Genomic DNA, 17,436 nt, shown 5'->3' on the forward strand with positions numbered 1-17,436 from the left:
CCATCTGACAACTGTCAAAATGTTCTCTGTATCTATAAGTCTGTTTCTGTTCTGCTTATTTATTTTGGTTTTTGGATTCAATTGGTGATAGATATGTATTTATTGCCATTTTACTGTTCATATTTTTTTTTCTTCTTCTTTCTTTCTTTCTCTCTCTCTCTCTCTTTCTTTCTTTCTTCTTCTTTCTTTTCTTTTCTTTCTTTCTTTCTTTCTTTCTTTTCTTTTCTTTTCTTTTCTTTTCTTTTCTTTTCTTTTCTTTTCTTTTCTTTTCTTTTCTTTCTTTCTTCTTCACCTTTTAACATTTCATGTAATATTGGTTTGGTTGTGATGAACTTCTTTAGCTTTTTCTTGTCTGGGAAGCTCTTCATCTGTCCGTCCATTCTAAATGATAGATTTGCTGGGTAGAGTAATCTTGGTTGTAGTTCCTTGCTTTTCATCACCTAGAATATTGCTTTCAATCCCTTCTGGCATGCAAAGTTTAGGTTGAGAAATCAGCCGACGGCCTAATGGAAGCTCCCTTGTAGGTAACTAATTGCTTTTCTCTTGCTACTTTTAAGATTCTCTCTTTGTCTTTACCTTTTGCATTTTAATTATGATGTGTCTTGGTGTGGACCTTTTGGGGTTCATCTTATTTAGGAGTCACTGTGCTTCCTGCACTTGTATGTCTGTTTTCTTCACCAGGTTAGGGAAGTTTTCCATCATTATTTTTTCAAATACATTTTCAATTTCTTGCTCTCTCTTTTCTCCTTCCAGTTCCCCCATGATTTGAATGTTGGTACACTTGAAGTTGTCCCAAAGGCTCCTTACACAATCCTCATTTCTTTTACTTTTTTTTCTTGATGTTCTGACTGGGTGTTGTCTACTTCCTTATATTCAAAATCACTGTTTTGATTCTTGGCTTCATCTACTCTACTGTTGATTCCATGTAAATTATTCTTTATTTCAGTTAGTGTATCCTTCATTTCTGACTGGTTCTTTTTTATGGTTATTATGTGCTTTTTTTATGCTGTTGAAGTTCTCTCTAAGTTCATCTACTCTTCCCCCAATTTCAGTGAGCATCCTTATAACCAGTGTTTTGAACTCTGCATCTAGTAGATTGTTTGTCTCCATTTTGTTTAGTTCTCTTACTGGAGTTTTGTTTTGTTCTATTATTTGGGATGTGTTTCTTGGTCTCCTCATTTTGGCAGCTTCCCTTTGGGTTGTTTTTTTTTTTTTTTTTTTTTTTTTTTTTTTTTTTAATAGCTAGAGCTGCAGTGTCTCCCCAGCTTGGTAGAGTGACCTAATATAGTGGGTGTCATGTAGGGTCCAGTGGCACAGCCTCCTTGTTCTCTGGAGTTGGACACTCTAGGTGCTTAGCACCACCTCCCCCACATCTACATGTGGCTGTGTATACCCTCTTTTTGTACTTGAGCCTTGATTGCTGTTTGTAAATCAGTGGGAGAGATTTACATGTAGGTATATTGGCTGCAAGAACTGGCTGTGACCACCATGAAGGGTCACCCCATGGAGCAGGACTTTCTTTAGCAGGGCTCTGATGTCCACTGAGTCCACTCCTGAGTGTATTGCTTATAGAGGTGGTTAGGTGATGCTTCAACATGGTCTGAAGCTGTCTACCAGGTGTGCTGGCTCTGGGGCCTCCCAGGAGGTACAGGCCATGTCAGCTACCACCTGTATTCTGCTCAGGACCTCCCAGCCTGAGCTACAAAGCAGTCTGCAGATGATTGCTACTTGTGCTGAGCTTGGAGCTGCCCAGGAGAGGCTAAGTGGTGAACCAAGGCAAGCTTCTACTAGTGCTGGTCCTGGGGACACTTAGCGAGAGATATAGGGCATGCCAAGGCCAGATAATGTTTATTGAAGATATTATAGCAAAGTCTGAAGCATGAGCCAAGACAGGCCATTTGTGTGGAAAAGCCACTGGAAACAACTTGGGGCCAACAGGTTAGGAGTGCGGGGGTCTCAGGGAATCACCAGGTCAGGCAAACAGTGATAACTAGGTTGATGGAGACTCAGATATTGTGTCCACCTGCTGGCTCTAGGGGGAAGGCTCAGAAAAGGAACAATGGCCTCTGCCAGCACTTCCGTCTTGGAGAAAGCTGCCCCTGCAGCTCTAGCCCTGATGCCCGACTGTCCAATTCCTCCCCATGTGTCCCTGGTGCCTTTTAAGCTGCTGCCCCAGTGCTGGAGCTTAGAGCAAGTGAGACTGAGTAAATCTGTATGCAGCCCTTTAAGAGGAACTTCCTGGGACTCCAGAAGCCCTGTGTCTCACTCTGCCACATCCTGGCTGGTTTTTGCAGCCAAAAGTTGTGGGCACTTCTCATCCTGGCACTGGGGCCCTGGGCTGGAGGGCCTGGTGTGTGGGACCCCTCACTCATCAGAGGGAATCTCCACAGCTGAGACATCCCTCTCAGTTTTTATCTGCCACATGTGGATGGGGGGCCAGCTTATTCTGCATCTCCGCATCTCCTACCAGTCTTGATGTGGCAGCTTCTTTATATCTTCAGTTGTAGGACTTTCATTCAGCAAGATGTTAGGCAGTTCTGAATGACGGTTGTTGTGTAGTTTAGTTGTAATTTTGATGTGGTTGTGGGAGTGTTTTAATGCCATTTTTACAGAGACTTATGATATCAACAAACTTTAAACCCCATGCTCCCCAGGCTACATCATATGCTTTTATGACAGAGATTCTTAACTAAAGGGATCCCGCTAAAAAGATATGGGTGTCTATCCAGAAGGAAATCTTGATAAAGATAGTCACCTGCTTTATTAATAACCTCAAATAGCTGAAAGGTGGTAAAGTCTTTGAACATCACACTTGTCATTTGTCTAATTTACCTTCTAAGTTCAATTAAATAGAAGCAAGCAAGCAGATGCTGTGTATATTGGCAATAAGAAAAAACTGGAATTAAGAATGTCCAAATTTATAAAACCCCATGATAATTATTCATTCTGCAAAAATTTAATCACAGGGTTTGTTTAAATAGTAAGCTTTCTTAGAACACAAAAGTATTTGTTTTTAGATAATCAGCTGCTAAAATGAAAGCTTTGATGGTTAGAGATGAAGAAAGGGAACAATTTATATCTAAAGCATTAGGAGCTCCTAAAACAAAGGCAAATCAAAAATGAAAACAAAATTCTAAAAGCTTGAACATGATTGTTTAAGGAATCTTATTCTCTAGCGGTGACTCATGCATGGGCTGGGCTACAAGCAGCTCTTGACCCTGAAATCACGCGTGAAAGATTGTACGTGAGTGCACGTTAGAAAGTACATTTTCAGGGTAGTGGGTCTCAGAGGTGGTAGGAACCCCGAATGTAACAGGTGATCCAGTTAGACTTAGCCACTCTGGAAAGAAAATTGGGACCAACATAAAGGAAACATCAGTTCATTTAATTCAGATTCAAAATTCATTTTCAGAAACATACCTATTTAAACAAAGTTGTTAATGCTATATGGACATATTTATATATTACTCGATTATTGTTTCTCCATACCTCTTTTCTGGCCTCATTGTTTCAAATAATGAAACCACATGTATTTTTTGAACATGTCCATATCACCAACAAAGGCGCTTTTCTCATGTTCAGATGTGTCCCGGCGATGTGCATGTCTGATAAGAGACAGAACTTCCCCACCATGGAAGGCACGTGTGGTCTTGAATGCAACTATGTAGGAGGAGTGTGGGATCAGCCAACTTGATTGAACAGTCCTCTTAGTTTATAGGCCAGTTTGACTTGATTTGTCCCAAGCAGCTGTCTTGTTGATTTAATAGCTTGACCAGTTCGGTGGAATCAATCAGCCTGCTTTATTTATGGGGGCTTGGTCAAAACCAGACAATTCTGACACCCATCAAAATGAAAGGAGTGACAAGTAAGATGAAAATGGAGAGCAAAAATGTGCATCAGCAGTAAAAACGTTTATTTAGTGATCAAGTTTTATAGTAATGATGAGGGTAATAAATAATGTAGTTTGGGGTATTATGTGCCAGGCACTGTGCTAAGTATTTTACACACATTATCTGACAGCCTCAGGAGGTAGGTATGACAATCCCTATTCCACAGATTAGAAACCGAAGTCTCAGCGAAGTTAATTGCTCAGCTCCATATAACTAGTAAGGGACAGAGCTGGGATTTCTAAAATAAAGCTAAATAGATAATGTGTTAAAGAACTTATATTTTCTGATTCATTCATGTTGCTGTATGAAAAGTCTTATTATAGTGGAATGAATTGCTTGCACTGAAATGAATATTCCTGGAAAATCAGAGCTGTGTGATGCTCATCTTTCCGAGTCCTTGCTAAGAGGTGGACGTGAAGAACGAAGCCCCACAGGATGGGTCAAGGGGCACCATCACGTGATGATAATAACTGTTACCTGTCATTGATACCCACTCCCAGTACCAGGCACCAAACAGAGTGCCTTACCCACCTGTGGCTTAAGTCAGTAACCTGTAAGTAGATGAGATTGTCTTCACTTTACAGCGAAGGTCAAAACAGCTAGTGCATGGCAGAGTCGGAATTTGAACCTCTGTCTTGCTCCCACGCTTCTGCTCTTTGCACTTCACCACGCTGCACTTTTCTTTGATCTATTTATAAAAGCCTCATGGATGAAATAAGCGTTCAGGCATTCCCAAGAACAGTTTTGACTTGCCACTCTTAGAAAACATTGTTAATTTGGCCAGATTGTCTCACAGAGGTCCCCTGCCTGCTAACAACACTGCAGCGGCAGTCTTAAAATGTGTAAATGAGGATAAACTTAACGCAGGCAGTGTGGGGGGGTGGGGAGTGGGGGGAGCCCACTACATTTCCCCAAATAACACACATTTGGAAAATCACTTTTGTATGTAATGGACCGTACGTGTATTAAAAGCTATCATATTTATTTTGTCTATTGTCTTGATGACCTTTATAATACCGTGAAGGGAAGGCAATTTAAGACAGAGATTTTTCAATAAGGCTTTATTATGAAATCAATTGAATTGTGAGTTCAGTCTCTTTTGCAAAAATATCTGGGCGCGCTGATCTTTTAGGCAAAAATGTGCATTTTAATTAAGCATTCTGATAAGATATTTTCTTACAACATTAAACTTGAAAATAAAATTTTATTTCATTGGGTCTGAAGAAGGCCCTGATACCCGTTTGTTGTTGATAAGTTAAAGTTAAATGAATTCCTTTCTGTAGTAATATCTGTGATTGGTATTTTGTAGAAATAGAACAAAATTGAAGAGATATTGTAATGAAGTTAACTCGGGACTGTGCGGAAACCCTCCGTGAAGTAAAATTCTCTCTTGATCACACTTAATTGAAAGACCTGTCAAACACCCAGTTTATCCATAGTCTGTTCATCTATAGTTTTCTTTTCAGAATAGACCCTTAAAAAGTACTATTTGCATTTGAAGTCTCTTGATTTGCATTTGGTTCTGTACATTCCCAGTGGAATAGCCTAATTTTAATTTAAATTTCTCTGTGAAAACACTTTTTCCAGAAAGGTGAGCACAAAATCATTTTAGCACAAAGCCTTTCGAGGAGGGTGGAGCGGTTCACAGAGTGGAGGGAAGGCCCCACCACAGGCCTGGCCGAGTGGGAAACTCCAGCCAACAATGCCACGGGAGGGAGAGACCGGCTGTCACAGCCCCTGTTGAGGGAGTGCCCTCATTGGATCCTTTCTTTCCTTTTCCCAGGCAATGGGCTTTGTATTCATCTCAACCCAGGCCCTCTAAGCACTTGAGCCCCAGTGCCTGGTTTTAGAGACATGAGAAATAGCGATTTTGCATAGCATTTCTATCTATTGGGAGGCATTTAACCCCCACCCCCATACAGACTCTGTTGCCTGAAGCAAATCATGTCACTCCTCAATGGGGATAACAGGATGCCGTCTTTAAATTTCTCACTGATTGGAGATGACTTTTGAGTGCGTAGCAGAGTCCTAATGACCAGAGTGACTCATCTCTAAACACTTGCCATGTTCTTGACACTCTTCTACCTACTCTGACTGCAACGGCAGCCTTGCAAGGTAAGGCTCGCTGTATTTTATGGAGCCTAAGATTGCATCTCAGTCGTTCCAGGTCAATCCTGAAAATACACAGAATTTTCAAATGAACAAATATGATATTATTATTCCCATTTTAAAAATGAGAATGAAGTCTTAGACAGGTTAGGTACAGGTTTGATTCAAGAAATAGGTGAAATGCCTTAATACCATCCTAGGTTTTTTTAAATTCAAAAGCCATGATCTTAGCTACTGTAGATTCATGCCCCTAGAGTAGTCCAGGCTTACCTGTAATCCATGGGCACTAAATGATCAGCAGGGGACATAAGGGCACCTGTAGGCCTCTAAATTATTCATAGTATTATTTTGTATATGAATTTTTTCTGGGGAGGTCAGTAGGTTTTCTTATGTTCTCAAGAGAGTTCATGACTGCCAAAAACCTTAGGAAAGAACATCTGGGGGTAATCAACCCATAATCAATAAGCAGGATCTGGCCTTATGTGGTACAACATGTTTTAATTAAAAAAAACAAAACAAAAACACCACTACAGCTGTGGATTATCTTTGTTGGCCCAAGTTTTACCTAATCCATATTCTTACCAAATTCATTAATAACTTCTACAAACCCCATGGCCCTTTGGGCTGGAACTGCTGTGTTTTTGCTCCTCGGCTGCCTTCCCTCCCTCATCATTTAGTCCACAGCAATCAGGATCTCATGCCGCCTGGTCCCCAGATCACCCCCTAGTCACGCCCTCTCCCAGAGGCACCAGGATGCACAGCTCTGCAGACAACCTTGTCCAAGGAGGTTTCGCTTGCCCTGCATTCCACCCCCGAGGGGTCACAGGACCATTCAGACCACTTGTCAAATCTCCATACTTTACTTTGGTTAAGCCTCTGATTTGGCCCACCCTCCAGCTGAACTACCTCCCTCCCCCCGCCCCACACCTGCCCCATCCCTGTGCTGGGGAAGCAACTTGCCAGCAGTGCTGCACTTTCAGTCAGGACACTGACTCACGCAGGCTCTCCAGCTCAACCTGTCCTCTCAGATCCTTGACCTCGTCCTCTCCTTTGACCTTCTCCTCTGACTGCTTCAGCATCTCGCTCCCCTGTGCACACCTTCGTCAAAGGACTTCGTCATTCCCCGGAATTGCTACATCTCTAAACTTTTTGAGGGCTATCTCTCCACAAAAAAAAACCCCAAAACACTACTTCCTGCCGCCTAAGTCCATATCACAATTCATCTTTTTTTGTTTTTAATCCCTGTCCCCCAAAAGTTATGATTTGTGAACTTCCAGGTTCTGAACTTCCAAATAAATTATGATTTTAGCTGTTTGAAAATCTGAAGCTAAAGAATCGTACATGAAGATTCATCTTGATCCCACGAGGGTTTCCTCTTCCCAAGCCTCAGCGTTATTTGCTGAGTTTAAGTTTAGTAAACTTAGCAAGACAAGGACGAGGATAACACATTTTAGGAAGATATTAAGACACAAGGGCCGGAATGAAAATACAGCAAAGGCCTGAGCCAACCACAGCATGTGATTTCTGCATCTTCCCGGGTCATTAAGGACTGACTGGGAAAGGATTCCAGCTGTGGAAGCTTCATTATGGGAACCACTACCTGGACTCAGGTGATAACAAGGTCATTTTAGCCCTTTGCCATCCCCAAGTCTGAGTTTCACCTTCTTTGTGCAATGAGAGCCCTCTTTCCATGTTTCTGCTGCTTAATTTGTTGGTGTCTTTTTCAAGAAAAATCATCTTTAGTTCTTATTTCGGGAAGAAAGGTTGACTTGGGGACCACTGACCATTATTTTCAGAGCAGGGTTACCCATTGCTTCATTCCCCTATACCTCAGAGGAGACCCAGGCCACAATAACCCTCATCAAACATTGACTCGAATGAACTATATTAATATGCATTAACTGTGCTAATACTGTCATTTATTTTTATCAATATCATGGAACAACTGCTAGAAGCAAATGGTGTAGTAATGAAGAGGATCTTCAATCAGGCAGGCCCAGATTGGAGTCCCCACTCTGTGACTTAATGACCCCCGTGACCAGAAACAACCTGCTGGCTCCGAGTCTCGGCTTTCCAAGACGGTGTTCGCAGAGCCCTGAGCGTAGTGTCTGGCGCGGGGTCAGCATTTAGGAAACGTTTGATATCATTTTCTCTGGATATCACTCTGATGCTTTCTTTTGTTTTTCCCTTGAAGTTTGGGACCCGCCTCATTATAGAGGCCATGGAGGCAGCGGGGCACTCCATCAGCACTCTGTTCCTGTGCGGAGGCCTGAGCAAGAACCCCCTTTTTGTGCAAATGCATGCGGACATTACTGGTAAGTCTGGGGAGGCGAGAAGGTCACCTTGGGCTTGGCAGCAAAGGGTCGTGTCCGTGATCCAGGCAGGGTTGAGAATCGGGGGATATGGGTGGTATGCCAAATTGTTTCAAATGTGTACTAGGCTAACATGTATTTTTTAAAAGATAACTGTGGAGTCTTTGTGGTCAGCTGTGGGATGATGCTGAGAAATGAGGCGAGAGAGGCCAGCAGGACTGGATCCATATTCAAGCATTTACTCAACAGTTTTGAGTACTTCTGATCAGTGCATTGTGGGAAATATTGGAGGTACAGAAATGAATATGGTATAAAGCCTGCCCCCGAGGAGTTCAAGGTCTATTGAGGAAGGCAAATAGCATGCAGACATGTTGAATTTAGTGTGGCAAGAGCTGCAAGTGAGAAGAGCACAGGATATTATGAAAACACGGTGGGGCCCCTCTCCGTGGTTTGGACCTATGATGGTGCAGGGCCAGTGACCTGGAGAAAGGGATAAGGAAACTGTCTTGAAGAAGGAATGAAGAATCCAGCTACTATGGGAACTGTGGGTGTGGCTGCACATGGGAAGACCCTGAGGCCCTCATCAGAATCAAATATCATGACACACATGGAGAGAGTCCACACTGATGGACTGGTCCATCTGTGATGTGAGCAGATGAAGAGGAACAGGATCCATAGGGCAGACCCCTGGGTCCCAAGCAAGGGGCCCCACTGGTAGGAGGCTTGCTGGTGCCACAGAGGTTGGCCTGAACTGCCATTTCTCTGCACCTGGTGCCCTTACCCCTCTTGCTCCTATTTCTGCCAGTGTCTCCTGGGGACTACTGTTCCCCTCCCAGGACCCATCCCAGGGTGGCCAGGCACCATAGCTCCAGCCTGATGTGAGCGCACCCTACACTGGTCTCCATTTATTGTGATCTTTTGCTGTCCCCCATCTTCTGGATCCCTTACCTCTGACAGCTCAGGGGGTCAGGTTCGCTGCTCCCACTCTGCTGCATCATTTGCCTCTTCTCCCCCTAAGCCACGCAGATTCCTGCAGGTGAGAGCTTTCCCAAATGTGATGGGCATAATTGACCCCGGCATATTGTGAAATCAAACAAAAGTTCTCTCCCATGTTAGAGATAGGTAGACTGAGGCACAAGCCAGAGGACAGAATAAGAAACTACACAGTCTAAGGGCAAATGCATCAGGATGCTAAGTGTGGAAATTACTACCATTAACCGAGCTCCCTCTGTGTATTGGGTGAATCACTCCATATACATCTAGCCCTCACATACCACCAAAACGTAGAAATTGACGCCCCCGTCTTACAGACAGGGTAACTGAGGTTCACGGAGGTGGATTAAATCAACTGTCCAAACTCAAACATCCAATAAGGAGCAGGACTGCGATCATAACCCAGGTATGTTCAGGCCCAGGTTTCTTAGCTTTTCTGCCCAGTTTATAACCATTGGTGATGGTGACTCCTTTCCCCAAGTGTCCAAAACCTATGGAAGCAGGCCATTCTGAGGCAGAAAGAGGAAAGACATGAAAAGGCACCCAGATTATGTTGTGGTTTTCCCCAGGAGAAAAACCCATTTTATCTAAAACTCAGCTAATGGCTTGGTTCAGATGAGAGTCAGGCTTAAAATTTGATCTGTGAGTGACTTTCCAATTTCCAGCCTTCTAACAGCCACAAAGACTTCCTACTGGAAGATAAAATCAGCCTTGGCTAACCAGAGGGAATGGGAAGCAGCCTCCAAGCGCGGGGCCACACGAGTGACCCCGGTTCCTGACTAGGCGCCGAGGCTCTGGCCTTTGTGAAAGTGGGCCCCCTTCCAGGCCTGGCATCCACGAGCTGACTCCGAAGCAGGGGTTGCAACGGCTCCATGGAAAGTTCTGCTTTGGAAACTGTTCTTCAGGCCGTTGAATGAAAATGCTGTTAATCGTTATTTGGATTCCGATTGAAACTGGACCCTTTGTTTCTGACTATGGACCAGTTACAGCCTCAGACAAAGGGACCTTTTCTTTGGCCTGGAATTCCTCTGCTTTGGGAAGCCTGTGACTGACAAGTGATGGCAAAGTGCATCTGCCTTTAAATGCTTTGGGTTCAGCTAAACTCATTAATGCATCAGATAAAATAGTTCACATTCCAGGCAAGGCTGCCTTCTTCCTCTCCTGCACCCAGCACTGGGAAAAAACAACACATTTGCTTTCGTTCCTATAAAAGACTTACAGAGTAGAGGGTGTAGAGGTAGAGTTTTTGGTGCTTTTACACATTGTAATTGCTCTAGTTTTCCTGCAAAGAAAAACTTTGAGGGACCTCAGACCTGGTACATGATTCTCAGGAATGCCTGTGGGAAACCCAGGGGAATGTGGAAGATGCTTTGAGGAAAGTGTGGAGCGATGGAAAGAGTAGGGTTGGGGGTGGGAATAGCTCTGTGACTCTGGGCAGTTGCTGTACCTCTCAGCCTCATTTCTCTCTGCTAGAAGATAGAAATAATAGTAATTTCCCTCCTGTAAATTGTACTGAGGAGTAAATACTCACAAATGTTAGTTCACTTCTTTCCTTAGGCAGCTGCACACCAAAAAGAAGGTGTGTTTGAGGAGAAAACAGCTTAATGTTTGGTTTGTAAACGTCTGCCGTTTTGGGAAGCCTGCTCCCTGCAAGCAGGAGGAGTGGAGCCTCACCAACTTGGGAAATGTCCTCTGTGTGCAGAGGCAGAATTCCTTTGTGCCCTGGGCATTTAGTTAGCTGTGGTTTCAGGAAGTACTTGGTGTGTGCTAAGTAATTGTAGGTTTCCCCCACTGACTGGGGACTAAATGTTCCTCCTTCTAGATTTTGTTTTCCAGTTCTAGCAATTTTAGTAGGGGTTTCCCTTACTGCTTTATTTATTTCTCTTCCTGCCTTATTTATCATTTGTTTATTTCCTCCAAAACTCTCCCTGAGCATGCCAGTGAACCAAGCACCAAGAGCAGTGTAGGGATGTAAAGAAGAGCAATAATGCCCTGCCCACTGGGTCATTACAGACAGAGACTGTATGTGCTCTCCAGTGTCCAGAGACTACAGGGACCCAGAGAATGCTGGGGTCACTGTGAGTCAGGTCCAGGCAGGGAGTAGAGGACACACTCTAACGGGATTAGCTGAAGAAAAGTCAAACAAAGGGTCTGTTTACAGAGGTGGGGGCAGGGTGTCGGGAAACCCTGGCCACCAGGCAACAGCCTGAGGCAACACACAGTCTTACCACCTCTCTAGGCTTACAGGGGCCAGGGCAGAGAAGCAACCAACCTAAGACCTTGGGGCTCCATGACGAGAGCCGCCAGACTGGAGCTTACTCAAGGATGCAGCCAGAGGGCAGCTGGGCCACAGGTGTGGTCCTCCCGTTCCTGGACCCAGAGCACCTAGAGCGGGGGCGGGGGGTGGGGGGGGGGCGGGGGGCAGGAGGGAAGAGGTGGGACTGACCTGAGGGGCAAATAGAAGCTGTGAGTTGGTTCCACCCAGTATAACAGGTGTGGGAAGACTTCAGAGATAACAACTAGTGTTAACTTAGTGTGTTCTGTGAGGCAAGTACTATTTTAAGTGCCTTACTCTCAATAGCACTTTTAATCCTCAAGCAGCCCTGTGAAGTAGGTGGAATTTTAGCCCCATTTTGCAGATGGGAAAACTGAGACACAGAGAGCTTAGCTAACTTGCCTCAGATTACACAGCTAAGACAGCAAGGGAACCCTGGCAGTCTGGCGGCAGAGCGCTTGGGGCTATGACTGGAGAGCTGATAGGGGAACTCAACAGGATTCCTCTGGTTTTCAGTTCCCAGTGGGAGGGGCCTGCAAGTGGTTCCTTCCTGCTCAGAACCGGTGAGGTTTTTTGGCAGGGTGAAGAGGGGCTTGGGGGTTGAATGACATTTGGAGAAACTGTCTTCTCAAAAGTCCCAGTGCACGGGGGTGGTCACGGTCACGGTCAGGGTCACAGTCAGGGTCACACTCACAGTCTGTCTGTATGACCCTGGGATTCTGCAAAGGCATTCTCCCGACTTGGCCGACACAGCCCTTCAGTGCCGAGTGGTGTCTGTTCTTCCCCTCGAGATGTCCCCACCCCAGTTTCCAGGCCAGGAGAAGTGCATGCAGAAGGGCTTCACTCTCTATCAACAATAATTCTAACAGTAGCAGCCATCATTCTTAAAGGCTCGTCATAGGCAAGAAAATGTGTTCTGCGTGTGTGTCCTTTCTCATTAATCCTCACAGCAAACCTGTGTGGAAAGTCTCTTCATCATCGCCATTTTACACATGGGGAAACTGAGGCTAAAAGAGTTTAAGTGACATGCTGAAGGACACAGGGCTAGTGGAACCAGGTCTAAGCTTTTCCCAGAGACCCCACCCCACCTACTACTTGTCAGCAAAGTCTCAAGTACTGGCCAGCCCTGCAGCAGGAGGCTGCTACTCCTGAGCACTCTGGGATGTGTGTTCTCTGCCCCCTTTGTCTGGGATGGCTGGCCCAGTCCTGGAGTGGGAGGGTGAGGCAGGAGACAGTGGGAGTACAAAGGAGGTTATGTCAGGGAAGTCTTCCCAGAAAAGATAGGAAAAGGAGTCCAGTCTTTGGGAAAAATAAGTACTGTCTTGCGTAGGAAAAGATTTTGTAGGTCTGGCCACAGAGGTTACCTCTGTGGAGTTTGCTGCCATCTCCTGATTAGCAAATACATCTATATCTTATATATGTTGTATTTATTATTCACATGCATATGTATACAATTCTAAGACTTCTAAATGATTGCTATTCATCTTAAACCCACCATAAACCCTCAGCCTCTGGAGCTGGCACGTGGCGTGTTCCTCCCTGCCTGGCAGACCCCCACTTGTCCTTCAAATGCACCCTTAATCCTCATCTCCACTCTGGTGACGCCCTGCTCCTGCTTGTTTCCCCTGCCTCCTGTCTTCTTTCCTCATTTAAGCTCTTACCAAGTATTATACAATGGTCTCAAATCCTGGAATCTAGCAGTGAACAAAACAAAGCCCCTGCCCTTGTGGAGCTTATGTTCTATCCGGGAAGACAGACCATAATCAAGAAACTTAGTAATGCAGTGTTGGAAAGGGATAAGGAGTGCTGTGGGTAAGTCCTTGTCTTAAATTGGACGGTCAGGAACGCCACAGTGGGAAGGACATGTTTGCGCAAAGACTTGGAGATGTAGCTGCTGTGTGGACATCCAGAAGGAAGTGACCAACTCCGACAGAGGAACAGCATGGGTGAGGGCCCTGAGGCAGAATTAAGAAAGAGCAAGGAGGCCAGGCAATGTGGCCAGGATGAGAGGGAAGAGAGGAAGACCTGGGTGGGCACCGTTCCCGGAGGGCCTTGTCAGCCATTGGAAAGGTTTTGCCTTGTACTCAGAAATTGGAAGCCACTGGAGGGATTAGTCACACCCTCTCAATAGTACTTCCATTTTCTTAGGGCATCTCAGTTACAGAATTGACCTCCTTTATCTCTTTTTCATCCATCTCCCCTTGAGACCAGAACAGCAGGACAGAGTCAAATGCAGCTCTGTATTCCCTGGGCCCAGCAAAGCGCTTAAGAAATGTCTGATGAACTGAAATTGAACCAAATGGCAGGCAGCAGCTGGCAGAAGCCTGGGAAACCTGGGCAAAAAGGTCTCATGAGTTGATTTATATGGCGTTGGCTCCCATGGGGCTCTTGGCTACTGCACCAGCAGGCACAGGCAATGAAACCCTTTAGACCCAAGGAATCCCAAGAGACAAGGAACTGCAGGGGTTGGGGAGAAGGTGCCTTGTTGCTACCTTCACATCAGGTGTTTTTACTGCTGGGGCTGCTTGCTGGCTCCCCACAGTGCCCCGGGCCCGCTCGCTAACCAAGGTGTGGTCTTGTCCTGTGCAGGCATGCCTGTGGTCCTGTCCCAAGAGGTGGAGTCTGTTCTCGTGGGCGCTGCTATTCTGGGTGCCTGTGCCTCAGGGGATTTCACTTCTGTACAGGTATGTGAGGAGCAGGAGGTGGGCTGAGGCCCCTCCCCTGCCTGAGACTGCCCTTCCTCTTGACAGCAGCTCACATCTTGCAAAACACACACAAGATATAATTAAGAAATGATAGGTTCCAGGCAGGGAAAGCACAAACACTTCTAGCCTCAGACATATTTATTGCAGTTTTTATTTGACTTGGCCCTGTTAGTGCTGGTCATTCTGTTTTTCTGTTGATTTCCTTTTTCTTTTTCCTCCTTGAAAGTACCCCTTAAATTATTTCTTTTAAATATCCACTTGACCATTTTATTTTAACAAGTGGAACAGGTAAGGTTCAAAACTTAAGTTTTTCTTATAAATTTTAGATTTGTACTTGCTAATTTCATCTCTACCCACCACTGTCCAAATACCACTGAGGCCTCTATCAACAAGAGACACAAATGAAAATGTTAGTAAAAAAAAAGGAATTAAAAGAAAAAATAAGGAACAAAGATAAAGGAAGAAGGAAACTATTTGGTGGTGGTGATTGAGCATACAGTTTGACTCTGAGCTTCCTGGCAGCCAAGATGAAAAGAACACATGATAAGTTGCACAACTCTTACTTTCAAAAAGAGGAAACATACCAGTTTCTTTTAGGAGACTAAGCTTTTCCTTCCACCACATTGCAAACGACATTTCACACATGGGGTTTTATGAAGAGACTTTGAGTGGTAACTTAGTAGTATTAACAGCAGGCTTAGAAGAGGTAGAGGGGCAGTCCAGGTAGAGTGGCAAGGACAGGCTCTGGAGTCAGACCACCTGGACTCATCCTAGCCAGACACCTACTGACTCTAGGACATGACCATTTGTTTATCTGTGATACTAATCAGTAGCACATGGTGAGTTTTTCCCCTGGATCAGGAATGCTCATTGAGGCCCATAGCTTGTTACTCTATTACTCCTATTTATGGTTGGGGGAGGAACTTGAGGCATAAAGAAACTTAGCTGAAGCTGAAACATGTAGCAAATGCCCAGACTAAGAAGTCTGGTGCCCAAGTCTCAGCTGAGAGTTTAGGAAATATTTGTTCAGCTGAGGATCAGAGAGGTTAATGATTTGCCCAAGGTCTCAAGATCAGGAGTAGAAGCCAAGCTTTCCAGTAGCCTAATAACTTATTGTGACCCTATTATGACCGAGAACTATGGCAGGTGCTTTCCATAGAATCTGCCTGATATAACAACATACGTGGGCAACAGAGATCCAGAAAGGTGATGGAACTTAAGGATACATTGTTACCAACAGACAGATGCAAACATCTGATTTCAATTATCTGTGCTCTTTGTACTGCATTTTGGGAAGTGTGGTATATATACTACATATTGTTCAGGCTTCTTGAATTGTTGCTCTGAAATATCCCTTTCAAGAACCGAATCTACTCATGAAGGCTTGCGGAGTTTAACTGCAGTTTGTAAACAAAGACAGTAGAATTGAATCTTCAGCTTTTCCTGGATTTTCTGGTACTCAGAAATATTACATGGAGGCATTTATTTATTGTTGAAATGTCATTGACTTATCAATGATTATTTTAATGTTATCAACCTATGAAGACGATCTCACAACTAGATGCCTCGCCATTCCTGGGACAAGTTCTCATTTCTAAAACAAAGCACTAGAGCTGCTTGCTAAGGCCCTGTATGTGCTACCTCCTATTATGGACTGAATGTTATACTGAAGCCCAAACCCCCAACAAGATGGTATTTGGAGGTGCGTCTTTGGGAGGTGATTGGGGTTCGACGATATCATGAGAGTGGGGTTCTTACATGGGATGGGTGCCCTTCTGAGAAGAGACCTTGGAGAGCTGGGACACGCACACTTGCACCCTCATCCCCTCCCCTTCTCTCCGTGTGAGGACCCAGGGAAAAGGTGGCCCTCTGCACACCAGGCATGTGCTAGCAGCTTGCTCTTGCCCTTCTTCCAGCCTCTAGAACTGTGAGAAGATAAATTTCTGTTATTTAAACATTCATTCTGTGACACTTGGTTATGGCAGCCCAAGCAGACTAAGACACCTCATTTAATTTGGACGTCTTCCTACCTGCAGGGTAGATGTTTCCATCCTTGTGTTGTATTTGAGGAAACCAGGGCTCAGAAAGGTTTTAAGTAATTCGCCCAAGACTGTAGTTAATAAGGGACAGAGCAGAATTGAAGCCAAGGTCTCTGGATCGATGATAGCCTGTCCTGACTTTCATGCTATTTCTACTTTGTTCTATTTTTTTTTCCTTGAAAATACTTTTTGGCTTCTAAAATGTTTAAAGGTGTATTTTCTGAAGAGAAATGTCATTGGTCACACGTTAAGTAGTAGTCTGCAGCCCAGAGAGCAGGGTGACGGGGTGGGGCCGCACCGCCCAATACTCCACGCCGTGACTGGCGGCACCTCACTGGGGTCCCAGTCAGACTGAAGCTTACTGCTCCGGAAGGGCTCCACTCACAGTTCCCCACTGATGTCTCCACTCCATGAGAGTTCTCATTGATTTTCTGGAGCAGAATCGAAGATACGGTCCATCGAACATTGGAGTTGGTGGCCTGAGTAGCTGCTGCGAGGCTCCCAACATCTTAAAGACAAGCTGGTGTCTCCTATTCTACCCAAGGTCGTGTGTGCCTCTTCTGACTGTTTTTCATTGTAGGAGACACTGTAATGTGGTAGATCCCTGACTGAGAGGGACCTCATGTCTATCACATGCTTGAAAGAATCTGTATAGAATCGGCCTCTGTGTTTGCTTGTTGTGTAGCCTCAGACAATGGCACCTGGCCTCTCCAGTGCCTCTTTTATTTGTTTGTTTTATCTCCTTTAAAAAAAATATTTAAATAAGAAGAATTGCCAGTCATTCCAGTCTGTTGATATGAAGAGCCTTTGAACGCTCTGATGACCTCCGTGAGCCCTGGGTATAATTAGCAGCATTGTCTAATGATTACGTTTGGAACTGCTTTGAGAGTGTAAGTGCATGAAGATTTGGCTTCATTCAGCCCTCCCCAAAGAAGACGCACCAATCTGGACAACCTGCCTGCTTCAGGCCTGGGGACCAGCTCAGCATGCTGGCAAGTTGAGGTAAAACAGAACTGCTTCTTTGCTGTGATTCATATTTTTCAACCTGAATTTTAATATAGTTTTTTGTTTTTTGAACTTCAAAGGTCCTAGCTTGGTCTTCATGGTGCCTGA

At 44.8% G+C, this 17,436-nt stretch overlaps 1 protein-coding gene across 6 annotated transcripts in view; it reads left to right on the plus strand.

Moving 5' to 3' along the window:
* Positions 1-17,436, plus strand: part of FGGY (FGGY carbohydrate kinase domain containing) — a 383,752-nt gene that overhangs the window by 300,583 nt on the left and 65,733 nt on the right. For 5 of the 6 annotated variants that reach the window (XM_024571119.3, XM_045204327.3, XM_045204325.2 and 2 more), the window contains 2 exons: positions 8,194-8,314; positions 14,169-14,263. In XM_024571119.3, the coding sequence (XP_024426887.2) occupies positions 8,194-8,314; positions 14,169-14,263 (216 nt within the window). The remainder of the gene's footprint in view (positions 1-8,193; positions 8,315-14,168; positions 14,264-17,436) is intronic. The other variant, XM_053921138.1, reaches the window with a different exon arrangement.

This window comes from Desmodus rotundus, chromosome 3, assembly GCF_022682495.2.
Source record: "Desmodus rotundus isolate HL8 chromosome 3, HLdesRot8A.1, whole genome shotgun sequence".
Lineage (NCBI taxonomy): Eukaryota > Metazoa > Chordata > Mammalia > Chiroptera > Phyllostomidae > Desmodus > Desmodus rotundus.